Here is a 13,245-nt window from a genome sequence, read left to right on the forward strand (position 1 = left end):
AAAAAAAAAAAAAAGGCTTTGGAAATCCGCCCAAGCAAGGTACTTACACAAGTATTTTGAATCCAAGGTGTAACCCAGAAGGGTTTAAAGACTAAGATTATTTCTCAGCATGCATCTACCATTTATTCCCTACTGAAGAGACTTGTACATAGCTTAGGCACTAACCAAGGTCTTTGGACTTACACCAGCATGCTCCATCCCCCAAATGAGTGGTTCTCATTAAAATCACTTGGGAAGATTTTTTTCTAAGATTTGTTCATTTGAGAGAGGGAGAGAGAGAGCACGAGTGGCAGTGGGGGGGGTGGGGGGAGGTGGGAGGCAAAGGGAGAGAAGCAGACTCCCCACTGAGCACAGAGCCCATCATGGGGCTTGATCTCACAACCCTGAGATCATGACCCAAGCTGAAATCAAGAGTCGGCTGCTTATCCCATTGAGCCACAATGGTGCCCCAAAGTCACTTGGGAAGATTTTTAAGTAAACTTTTTGTTTTGAAGTAGTCTTATATTTGCAGAAAAGTTTCAAAGCTAGTATAGAGAATTCCTATACATCTCCCGCCCATCTTCTCTGAAGACTAGCAGACACTCCAAAAGTTAAAAAAAAAAAAATCCTGATGACAAGGCCGCGGCCCAGACCCATAAAATGTGAATGTCTGAGGATGGGATCCCAAAGCATCAGTACTTCTTTGAAGCTTCTTTCCGAGTAGGTTCAAGGTGAAGCCAAGATTGAGAACCGCTGCCTCAAACCCTTCCTTCTCCCCGTGTGGTCAGCCAACCAGCAGGATCACCATCACCTGGGGATTTGTTAGAAATGCAGCATCCTGGGGCGCCTGGGTGGCTCAGTCGTTGGGCGTCTGCCTTCGGCTCGGGGCGTGATCCCAGGGTCCTGGGATCGAGCCCCACATCGGGCTCCTTCACTGGGAGCCTGCTTCTTCCTCTCCCACTCCCCCTGCTTGTGTTCCCTCTCTCGCTGGCTGACTCTCTCTGTCCCAATAAGTAAATTAATTAATTAAATTTAAAAAAAAGAAAAGAAAAAGAAATGCAGCATCCTAGCTCTCGCCCCAAACCTCCTGCATCAGGATCTTCATTCTAACAAGACAGCCAGGGGATTCGTACCCGCATTAGGCTTTGAGAAGCACTACTCTATACAAAACATTAAACAGACCGCACAAACCTGGGCCCGATTGCTCCTTGTCAAACACATGTATGTATTTATTACTCATCAGTTTCTTCCTCAGATATGTACTGAGTGCTTATTGTGTAAAAAGGACGAAGCAGACATGTATTCTACCCTCAAGGAGATCACAGTCTAGTGAGGGAAATGCAACGTGTTCATAAATCATAGAGTCTAAGTTAAGGACATCATATAAAGCTTGATGGAGGAAGCGGCATTGGATTTGGACTTGGGAAGAGGAGGTCTGGAGGAAGATACTTGAAAGATAAGTGACGTAGTTTGAACAAATGAATAATCTCCGGGTTAGATTTTCTCCAGCATTCGATGAATCATTTTTTTTCATATATTTAATAAATATTCAGCTCTTACTATTGCTATGTGAATAAGACATCTCATTACTGCTGCAGTAGCCCTTACAACCCAGTGGGGAAGACAAACACCAAGCAAGTAATGACACAAATAATTCAGTAGCGTCAGTGAAGGGAAGGAGAAGAGTGGGGTGCTGTGAATCCATGTGACTTAGGGACCAGACCCAGGTTGGGCCAGGAGTTGTGGGGGAGATTTCCGTGAGAAGGTAACACCTAAGAAAGGCTTAACTGGACAGAGAGTGGAGAGTACTCCAAGCAGAGCGAACAGCGTGGACCAAGGCCAGAGCAAGAAAAAAATGAACAAAAGAGCAAACCAATGAAATGGATGTCCCGTAATATTCAACTCTCCAGTGTTTTCCATTGCCTCCTTAATTGGTACAAGTAGCCTGGCCTGCAAGCTTCCAACCTTTCCTCTTTTTGGTTTGAAACAGTTATGGTGATAGACAATCTGCATACCGTAAAACTTACCCATTCACCTATTTTAAGTAAACTGATGATTTTAGGAAACTTACTGAGTCGTGCAGCCATCATCAGTGTAAGATCCCTTGTGCCCTTTTATAATTAACCCTCATTTCCACTCCCAGCCCCGGGTGGCCAGCAATCTATTTTCTGTCTCTAGGTGGAATACCTAGGAGTGGAATGGGTTGGTTGTATGGTAAATTGATATTTAACTTTTTAGAGAACTGCTGAACTCTTTTCCAAAGTGGCAGCACTGTTTTACAATCCCATCAGCAACGTAAGAGGGTTCCCATTGCTCCACATCCCCGTCAGCGCTTGATGTAGCTGTCAGTCTTTTTGACTCTAGCCATCCTCTTGGATGTGAAGTGGTACCTCTGCGCCAACCTCTCCCTAATCTTACTCGCTGGTCTTTCCACTCTTCAACTTGCTCCGTTCCCAACCAAAGTGACCCTCCTGCTGTTCTTTTCAGTGTGGCTGCTTCTTTTTTTTTTTTTTTAATTTTATTTATTTGACAGAGAGAGAGAGACAGCCAGTGAGAGAGGGAACACAAGCAGGGGGAGTGGGAGAGGAAGAAGCAGGCTCCCAGCGGAGGAGCCCGATGCGGGGCTCGATCCGAGGACGCTGGGATCACGCCCTGAGCCAAAGGCAGATGCTTAACGACTGAGCCACCCAGGCGCCCCTCAGTGTGGCTTCTTGATATCCCCAAATCATGCCTCTGTTTACTCTTTGAATGTGTTACTTGACTAGATATTTTTGAGGAGGAGAGGGGACAGAAATTTAGAATTTAAACTAGTAGGCGTACCGGAGGCCTTTGATTTCCCCACAACACGGACACTTCCAAATCCCTCCTACAAACCCAGCCACCATAGCTTTCCAAACATCTTGCCTGCCATTTTAGCCACACTTGACCCAGATTGCTGACTCAGCCCGAGCTGTGGAGCTGCTCCTGCTTCCTCGCGAGAGTGCCACGTGAACTTAGCAATTACCGAAAGGAGAAATGGCTACCCTTCCTCTTGCACCGCAGACAACAGTATACATTGAAATAAGGGTAAAATCTTGTTACATAGACTTTAAGCCTCACGTTTTAGAAACGGGCTGTGGTAGCCAGGACATGAGAGAATGATTTGTTATTTAGGAGTGAAATGGCTAACAGTATCGGACTAATTATGGCACGCAAAAAGCAGAGAGCGGGGAAGCCCGCTCCACTTCCTTCCTCTCGCTGAGTGCTTTCTAATTACTTTAGTTTTGACTAGGACTTGCACTAGAAAGGAGGAAGAAATCATGAGCAACTTATTTGGCAAATGTTTGATAGTTAAAACCGTTGAAATCAACGGTTTAAATATATATTCGGGACTCTATTTTACACTTGGCGATTTTAATTTTTGTCTTCCCCAAGCAGATAACATCAAGTGAATTACACAAAAATTAACCAGTGTGGAAAGTCTATTGACTTGTTGTTGTTGTTGTTCTTGACCCTTCGTAGCCGCATCCCCCGCTGAATTAGTTGTCGGTTTTCGGCTGCTGTTGTGTGGTTAGTACTCCCACTTGTAACAGTAAAATGACCGTCTGCAATTTCTCAGCTATTTCAAACTAGGTTTTAAATTATGAGGCTTAACGCATGCTTAAATAACTCCGAGTCGTTGAGTAAACACTGTGTTTTTTATGATGAGGCAAGTCATACGAGCCACTCGGCGCCTTTTGTGCAGTCCGCAGATTTGATATTTTTCTCCTGAGTTCTCAGTTGGATATTTAAAAACATCTCTGAGATTGAATTGAAGCCTGTCAGAACCATGGATACATACATCGCTCTATATTTATGGATGGCATTGAATGAAATTTGCCTCAATAAATGAAAATCTTTTCAATATAGCATGATTTTTGAAACATTTAAAAAGCTATTTGATCGGTTTCATTATTTTCATGTGGAAGCGATGCTGTAACAAAATTTTATTTCAAAGATGACATTGAATATGAAATAGTAATACTGTCCAACCAGAAGAGGCAATGAATAATCGGGAAAAGAGAGGCTATTGACAAATGAGCCTTTAATGGAGAATCATTGCATTTCCGAGTTGCTTCAGATGTGGGCAACTGTGCAGTTTATCCCCAGATTTCCTAGATGAAGAAGCTGTGGCCTGCTGCTTAAACTTGATGCCTGTTCCACAAACCCTGTCTTTGCTCTTCAAGCTTCCTCCTCCCCATGCTCCCCGAAAATTGCCTTGATTTGAACTTCACAGAGAAGTGAGAAATCATAGGTCTTAAGCGGCCTTGCTGTCTACAAACCCATGTCATTCATTGTCTGCGAGCCTCCTAGTTCAGAAGGTGATCCTCTCATCCATTCATGCATTTATCTCTGGAGCTTAGGTCAAACCAACCTGGCTGCTTGATCTCTCCTGCATATGTGTTTGGTGTCTTCCTCTCTGTTGGCACTTTCCCTCGGCTTAGAAACATGTTCAAGGCTCCCTTGCTTTTATTAAACACACACACATTCATATCTGAACTTCCAAGCAAGGTGACCTTCTCAATTCATGTTTTGAGATTTTTTATAGTCCATAGCCATAAAATATAAAATTGATCAAGGGGCACCTGGGTGGCTCAGTTGGTGAAACATCTGCCTTTGGCTCAGGTCATGATCCCAGGGTCCTGGGATTGAGCCCCACGTCGGGCTCCCTGCTCCGCGGGGGAGCCTGCTTCTCCCTCTCCTCCCCGCTCGTGCTCTCTCTCGCTATCTCTGTCACTATCTCTGTGTCTCTCAAGTAAATAAATAGAATATTTTTAGAAAATTGATCCAATGGTGGTAAACATCTGCAGTTGGCAAACATCGGCAGAAATGGTACCAAAACCATGAAGCTGAGAAGATCAACACATTGTACACATTAAACTTATACCAAGTTGTATGTCCATTATATCTCAATGCAAATAACCTTTCAAAAACCATGAAGCTGAAGCTACAGAACTGGTGCACTGTGGGTCTGGAAGGTGGAGGCCCCCGGGAATTCAACCTCAGTGGGCAGTGCGCTCCGCCAGTGCGCGCCATCAGCTCCCCGGAAGCCAGAGGAAGAGTTCTCGCTCACTGCTGCCCGGAGCTGCGTCTTCTGTGATCCTGCTTAACTAGGGGCAAAGGAGGAAGCAGATACTTCCCGGCAACCAGGACTTGAACTAAGCTGATCCCCGAGTTGTAAATACTCAACAAGATTCTGGATTCAGGGCCCTGGGAGTCAGGGGGGTGCAACCACAGAACTTCTCAATGAAGAAAGAATAGAGAGAAAGAAAGACAAACCTCCCAGTGAAGGCGAAACTACTAAACAAAATTCCAGAGCACATACAGGTAATTATTACTAAGAAAGACGGCCAATAAAGTTTGTCATCAGGATAGAAGTCATATATATTAAGTTGAAAAAGAATTTGAAGAAATAAGTGTATTTGGGACCCTCAAAGAGATAAAGAAAGGAATTTTATGATAAAATGACAGGACAAACATACAGAAATAAAAAGGAAGGAGATTGAAGTGGAAATATTTGAAATTAGAAATATGGTGATTGAAATTAAAAACTTACCAAAATAAACTCTAGGCTCACACAATTGGAGAATTGGTGGTTGGGAAGATGAACCAATTAATTTAACACTTTGAAGAGAGATTAAGGGAGAACAAAACAGACAAATATGAAAGCACATTTGAGAGACATGTAAGATCATTAAAAGGCTGCGATATATGTCTGGTAAGTATTTCCAAAGTAGAATTGAGACAGTGTAATAGACGGAATAATGAAAAACATAAAACCTGAAAAGATAAAGAATTGAAATTTGAAATCGCCTCAAGATTCAAACTGCTGTGAAGGTCTGTGTTGCAATTTCTCAACCCTGCCATTATAGACAATATGTAAATGAATGTGCCTGGTGTCTGCCAGTAAAACTTTATTCATACGACAGGCAGGCGGCAGGCTGAATTAGGCCAGCGGGCTGTAGTTTGACAGCCCCTGATCGAAAGTAGGAACCATTGTTTATGTTTTCATGTATATCCCTCCAGATATTTTGTATATATATTTAATTTTACATATATGATTAACAATGGTTGTTTACATATGCATACATATATGTACATTATACACACATAAAAAGACATCGTAACTGAACCATATGTGACTTGGACCACACTTGCTCTTCTGGGCACCCACTTTTGGACAACACTCAGTACCCATCATCGTATCTAAAAACAAAAAATCCTACTCCTAAAATACTGATGAATGAGGCAGATTTTAACTAAAGTTTCTGAGGGGCAGTGAAGGAGGGCGTACATCACTCAACATAAAGCTTTCTAAGGGCCCCATTTGCTCACCTCTTTCCCCGCTATTCCTCCCTCTGCAGCAGGCAGCTGGCCTCCCCCTCTCTGTCCACCCTCCTTAGTACCACCCTGCAGCTGCCCTGACCCCTTGGCTCCCACCTCACCCAGCTCTAAAAGTCCCTCAGCCCGCATATCCCAGCTGCCCAGGAAAACAAAGACCCAGTAACCACCGTCACGGCAGGATAAAATCTGGATCCCTAACAATGGACAGACCACTGTATGGTTTCTCCAGCACGTTCCAGCTCCATCATGGAGGAGCTCGATTCATTCTGTCCCAGTATACATCTATACCGGTTTTGATGACTAGACAGTATTTCATCGTATGTGTGTATCATTGTTTATATAACCAAGCCCCTAATTTTAAGCAATTCAGCTACCATACTGAGAATACTGTGTTGGCGGAGTCCCGCAAATCCATGCATTATTATCAGCCAATACAGTTCGTGCACCTCTGTGGAAAGCAAATTTTCAACATACACTTTAGAAGTGTATTTTATCAGAAAAAAAAAAAGATGTCTTTGAAATAGTAAACAGGTTTTTCAAAAAAAGCTCAGGGTCTTAAAACCTTCCTGTCTTGTGTGACCACAGGTGGGGTCCCCAGGACTTTGTGGGTCAGTTTCTCAGATCACAGGGATGAAAGCCATTGTCATTGGCTCCTGTCACAAAAATAGTGTGATTTTGAAATTTGTAGTCGATTCCTGTGGCTGCTGTATCAAATTACCGCGAAGTGGGCACCTTAAAACTATAGAAATGTATCCTCTCGCTGTTCCGGAATCCAGAATAGCGAAATCAAGGTGTCAGCAGGGCTGCGCTCCTTCCAAAGACTCTTGGAGAGAATCCTTCCTTGGATTCTTGGACCATTTTGGCTCATCCAGCTTCTGGGGGTTCCAGGCCATTCCTGGCTTGTGGCTGCACTCCTTTAACTTCTGCCTCCGTCTGCACAACACTTCCTCTGTGCCCAGGTCTTCCCCTCTTTGTCTCTTATGAGGACACTTTGTGTAGTTAGGGTCCAGCTGGATAATCCAAGATGGTCTCATCTCGTGATCATGAACTTCATTACATCTGCAAGATCCTTTGCCCAAATAAAGTCAAATTCCCAGGTTCTGGGGGTTAGTACATGGACGTATCACTTTGAAGTACATCATTCAACCCACTACGATATTGTTTTTAAATGTCCTGAGAGCCCAAGGGGAATAATTTCTTTGATTCAATCATAAATGAGCAGAATGTTGAATCAAAAATACTAACTAGTATTTTTCCTAGGTACTGGTGTACATTTGAATAATGCCTCTAATTTCTTTTCAGCTCTATTTCAATCTTTAAGTGTCAGCAATGAGGGTTATCAAGACAAACTCAAACTTCAGTAACTGACTTTGAAACCAGCTTTTGTTTTGTTTTGTTTCAAGCGGGCATCAAGGTCAACATTAGAACGGTCTGAACAGCAGATTAGGGCAGCTTCTGGTTTGGAGGAACTGTTGCGAATCACACACTTCGAGGACTGGAAGCTGTGGAGATGCCGGCTGAAGCTCAAAAGTCTGACTAGCACAGACTCTCACTCCACATCCCATCGGGCCACCAGGTTTGCGGCAACTTTCTATGACATTGAAACCCTAAAAGGTAGGTGTGTGTGCGCACGTGCGCGCGCAAGCCAATTCTTGCTCTTTATCAGATACCAACACATGCACCAGCTTCTTCCAAAGGTTTCGGTAGGACAGGAGAAGAGGGTGTCTTTGATTTCATAGCCTCGGTGTTAGCAGAGAATCCTGCGTTTCCTGTGTTTACTCTATAGAGAAATATATTCAATATGATTTTGAGATCTAAAACCCACACGAAAGAACCCTTCAGAATTCAGAAATATATTGAACTCAGAGATGCGAACACAAAACAAACCCAGAAAGACCATTCTTAATAGAAAAAAAATCATCGGACTTACTTAAAAACATAAGAGAACCTAGGTGTTCATCAGCAAGGAGCATTCTACTGCCATACCCACATGAATAAAAACCAATAAATTAGGCATAGCTTTTTTTAGTTCTTCAAAATTCTGTGATTTTCTTTTTGTAGTGAAAATGAAAAGGAGAAGTTGGAAGCTGAGTTGTAATATTGCATACTGAGATTACTAGGTGATGGAAGTGGGAAATCCTCTAGACAAAAGAACCCAAACTCCAGATAGGAAATAACCTAATTTGAAATAGGGGGAGGCTTGTTCCCTAGTAAGCGATGGAGATTCTTTATAAGAAAACCATTGGCGTATATGCACTGTGCCATAATGAATGACGCTTGCCAAGCACAGCTGTGTGGCCTCTCATGAGGCATCTTTTTGGATGACATAGAAACATAACACAAGAAGCCACTGTGGCACTGTTGGTCTAGCATTTGAGATTTGATTAACCTATGATTATCTAGTAACGGAGTGTATCTATCACATAAGGCAAATTGACCACTAAGCCAAAATTAGTTTTTTCTTTTTTCTAGAATTATCTTTTTTCCATTTGTAAAAAGATGATGATGTTGCACAGGCCCCTGTTGTCAGCTGTGGGGAAGGCTGTGCGTAGTTGGGATGAATCTTCTTGGCAGCACAGTGGGCAGGAAGGAGTGTGAAGAGGATTCTTGTGCTCATGTGTATAACTATGTCTAAGTGAGTTGAGATAGTTGGCACTGTGGCCTAGAACCCACTTTATTCGGAGGTTTGAAGCTCTGGTTGTTTCCATGTCACGAATTAGCACGGACTTCATGGAAACAAAGGGGTCAGACCTCACCTGGAGATCCAAGGCCTTAACCAGATTCCCTGTCTCAAAGTCTGAGGTGAGCCTGGAGATACTCTGTGAGAATGGAGAGAGACAAACATTTACCATACAAGCAAGACTAGGCGATTAAAAAAAAAAAAGTCAGTGACATTGACATTCTCTCTGGAGGAAACCGTAAAAAAATATTTTAAAAAACTTTTTAAAGATTTTATTTATTTGACAGAAAGAGAGTGAGAGAACACGAGTGGGGAGAGGGGCAGAGGGAGAGGGAGAAGCAGACTTCCTGCTAGGCAGGGAACCCCAATGCGGGGCTTGATCCCAGGACCCCGGGATCGTGACCTAGAGCTGAAAACAGACGCTTCACCAACTGAGCCACCCAGGCACCCAAAAATATTTTTAAAAAAACATAAAAATATGGAATTTTGCAAACTCTAAAATGTCTCTTATTACATGGGGGATCATCTGAAGTGATTTACTAAGAAGCAGTAAATAATCAAATCGATGTGTTACACCAATTGTAATTTGTTATCCACTCTCCCTCATGGATTTTGGGGTGATTCCCTGAGGCAAAGCAGTCCTGCTGGGCAATAGGAAAGAATAGTAGAGTTATGAAGCTTTTAAGCAATGGCATTAGTCATAATTCCACACAATTTTGGTTAAAATCTGGCCACTTGGACTTTCAAAACTTAGTTTTACAAAAAAGCAAATGGAAAGCAACATTTAAGTAGAATTTTAAACAAAGGATGTTTTCATAAGTTGACTACTTGTTTTCCCCAGGATTCATGATTAATAACAGTGAATTCAATAATACTCATATTAATACCTAATTGGGTAAGTTGTTTCTCACGGTTACAACCTTTAGGCTCTTTATATAAATATTCATAATCGGAAATTTAAAAGGATCTCTTGGGTTAGAAGATTTTATGATGAAAAAACAAAGTTAAGGCAAATTGTGTAGTGTATGCATTGCTTTGCAGGTGGCCAAAATCTTGTCTTTTGTGTTTTTAGTGACCGAGGGAGCAACATCTGACGAATATTAAGATGTGAGGGAGAGGAATAAAGATATGAAAAGGTGTTTTAAGGGAATAATTTAGAAACTAGGGTCAGATCTCCAACAATAATATCATATCTGTATACTTTGAGCAGAAGTTCTCTTTGTCCCTTCCAGTGGAAACATCTGTGGGAACTCAGAATAATGTGGGGAGAGACCAGTACAAACTTGAAGATGGGTAAAAATGAAGAAGAGTTTACCTATTGCTGTATAACGCACTACCCTCAAACTTAGCTGCTTGAAACAACATTTTTTTACCTCACAGTTTCTGTGAATTAGAAATACAGACATGGCCTAGCCAGGTGTCTCTCCTTCAGGATCTCTCCAGAGGCTGCAGTCAAGGCGTCATCTTGGACTGCAGGCGGCTTCTCATGGTTTAGTCAGGGCACGGTGTGCTTCCCAGTTCACTCAGAGGTTGTTGGCAGGACTCAGTGCCTCACAGGCTGTTGAACTGAGGGCCCCAGTTCCACACAGGCTGTTGAACTGAGGGCCCCAGTTCCTCACAGGCTATTAGCCAGAGTCCGCTCTCAGTTCCTTGCCATGTGGACCTTTCCAGCATGGTGGCTTGCTTTATCAAAGCCTACAAGTTGAGAAGGCAAGAGAAAGAGAGTGCCGGCAAGAGGAGAGACTGCTAGCAAGACAGAAGTCAGTCTTTTTTAACCTTATCATGGTAGTGACATCCCATCACTTTTTCTGTATTCTCTTCGTAAGAATCAAGTCACTAGGCCCAACCCACACAGAGGAAGGGATTGTACAAGGTTGTGAACACGAGGAGGTGGGTATCATTGGGAGTCAGTTTAGAAGCTTCCTACCACAGGAGGTTTTCACCACCACCTCCAACATGTAATAAACTCTACAGTTGCATGACAAGCTAAAAGAAAATCTTGACAATTGTCCTTATCATAAAATTGAATCATTTCCCAAGAACATCTGTAGAAAGCCTCTACAGCTTTGGTATCAAAGTGTCAGGATCTAATTTTTAAAAATAAACTGTGAGAGAAAAGCAAGTACTGTTTTACAAGAAAGCAGGTAATCTTTTTATTCCCAGAGGCTTGTCTCTTTTTCTTGTTTCCCTCCAATTAGCTAGAACGGCTAGAATATTGCTCCTGCCATCAAAATGAACTGGACTATTTCATTATTTTACTTAAACATCGGTATTGGGCATTCGCATGTGAAAAAAACCCTCGCTTGAGGAAATATTAGTTCCACTTATATTTCCATTCATGTAATTTGCCCGCGTTGAATCCTACCGTAGTCACTTAAGCGACAAACAGAAATGTATTTCTTGATGGTGCGAAGAACTACCCACCCTGACTTCAAGTAGAAGAAATGCTCTCCAGCTGTGTCCTGAAATTGCTTTCACTAAACGACATTTACGTCGTATTTCTTTACATGCCTCTGCTCACCTCCTTATTAGCCAGCTTCTCCAGGGGTACCCGACGTAGTTGTATACCGGAGACGGTGTATCTTCACCAGAGAAGGTATCGTATGCATGGCACAGAGCACGGATGGTGGCTTTAATTTTTCTGAAAGCAATCTTTGGTTAGAGGGCTGACCCCAAACGGCCCATCTCGTGAGATGACCGGCCCTGCACCTGTGAACCGGACCGCGTGCTGCGTAACCCCGGCGCGTGCCGGCCCCAATGAGCTTCCTTTCTGCAGTTATAGACGAGGAATGGCAGCGCACTCAGTGCAGCCCCAGAGAGACGTGCGTGGAGGTGGCCAGCGAGCTGGGCAGGAGCACCGACACGTTCTTCAAGCCGCCCTGCGTGAACGTGTTCCGGTGTGGCGGCTGCTGCAATGAAGAGAGCCTCGTCTGTATGAACACGAGCACCTCCTACGTTTCCAAACAGGTACGAGGGCATCCGCCGAAGCCCCGAGGACAGGTGCGCTGACAGCCACAGCGAGGCTTGTGGCCGAGCACCGGTGCTCAATGCCCTGTGGGCATGATCTCATTTAATCCCCGAAACAAGCTCCCAGGGTATCCTACTGTCCTCCTCTACAGACGAGGAAACTGAGCTCAGGGAGCTCACCTGTGGCAGAGCTGGGACTCAAATCCCGGTCTGTGGGACTCCAGGGCCTGAACTCTTACCAGCTCCTATCTCTCTGATGCTATGATGTCAAGAATCAGAAAGCCTTAGGGGAGGTAACTAGAACAGACGATAAAAGGAATGAAGGCATCTGCACCGTCTTGGGTATTCGTTGGGTTCTGTGTTGTTCAAGTGGAGTGACTGAGAAGAGTTGGATGGGTGGTGTGGGCAGGGCTTCGGGAAGGAGGAAAGGCTGGTGAAGTGCCCAGCGCTAGCAAAAGCCGAGCTGTTCCCACCTTGGGCCGAAGAGGCTAGGGGCTCAAGCAGTTTCAGGAACCCAGAGAGAAAGGGGAGAAGAGGGCTGCCAGAGCGGTTGGAGGAGTGGTGGCAAGGAATTGAGGGCAGGGGGTGGAGGAGGCAAGAGGACCAATGGATGCAGACATGGAGGTCAACGTCTTGAGACCCAGAGCCCAGCGGGGAAGGAAGGAGGGAGGGCGGCATCTCTGGACGGACAGACGGAGCGCACCTAGCACAAAAGATCTTTGAAAGTTAGTTTGTAGTCCCCATGAAAGAAAGAATTCTTCCCTCTCCATCTTATAAAATCTCTTTTGCCCAGTAGATAAGTATTTCTTTCTATCACTACCATATTGTTGTCAAATGTCACAAATGGTGCATTGAAGAGCAGTCATAACAAACTTAGGAAAACATAGTAAAAGGCTGTAAGTCCAACTACATTCCGTTTGGTTCTGTGTTGCAAATTCCTCGTGCATGTTGATGTACTCATTCAATTGTCACATTTACCTATGTAATCTGTTCTCTGTGAACAGCGGTAGTATAATGAAATTACATATGCAACGAATATATCCATGGTAGGAAATTATCTTTAAAAAAAAATTTTTTTTAGAGAGGGCATGAGGAAGGGAGGGGCACAGGGAGAAGGAGAGAGAGAATCTTAAGCAGGCTCCACACCCAGTGCAGAGCCCAATGCAGGGCTTGGTCTCACAACCCTGAGACCATGACCTGCGCCGAAATCAAGAGTCAGACACTTAACCAACTGAGCCACCGAGGCACCCCCCCCC

At 43.8% G+C, this 13,245-nt stretch overlaps 1 protein-coding gene across 3 annotated transcripts in view; it reads left to right on the top strand.

Moving 5' to 3' along the window:
- The window catches only part of VEGFD (vascular endothelial growth factor D), a 37,571-nt gene that overhangs the window by 13,346 nt on the left and 10,980 nt on the right, over positions 1-13,245 (top strand). For all 3 annotated transcript variants that reach the window (XM_040634154.1, XM_040634145.1, XM_040634150.1), the window contains exons 2-3: positions 7,746-7,956; positions 11,799-11,989. In XM_040634154.1, coding sequence (XP_040490088.1) covers positions 7,746-7,956; positions 11,799-11,989 — 402 coding nt within the window. The remainder of the gene's footprint in view (positions 1-7,745; positions 7,957-11,798; positions 11,990-13,245) is intronic.

This window comes from Ursus maritimus (assembly GCF_017311325.1).
Source record: "Ursus maritimus isolate PB19 chromosome X unlocalized genomic scaffold, ASM1731132v1 scaffold_X1, whole genome shotgun sequence".
In the NCBI taxonomy this organism is placed as follows: Eukaryota; Metazoa; Chordata; class Mammalia; order Carnivora; family Ursidae; genus Ursus; species Ursus maritimus.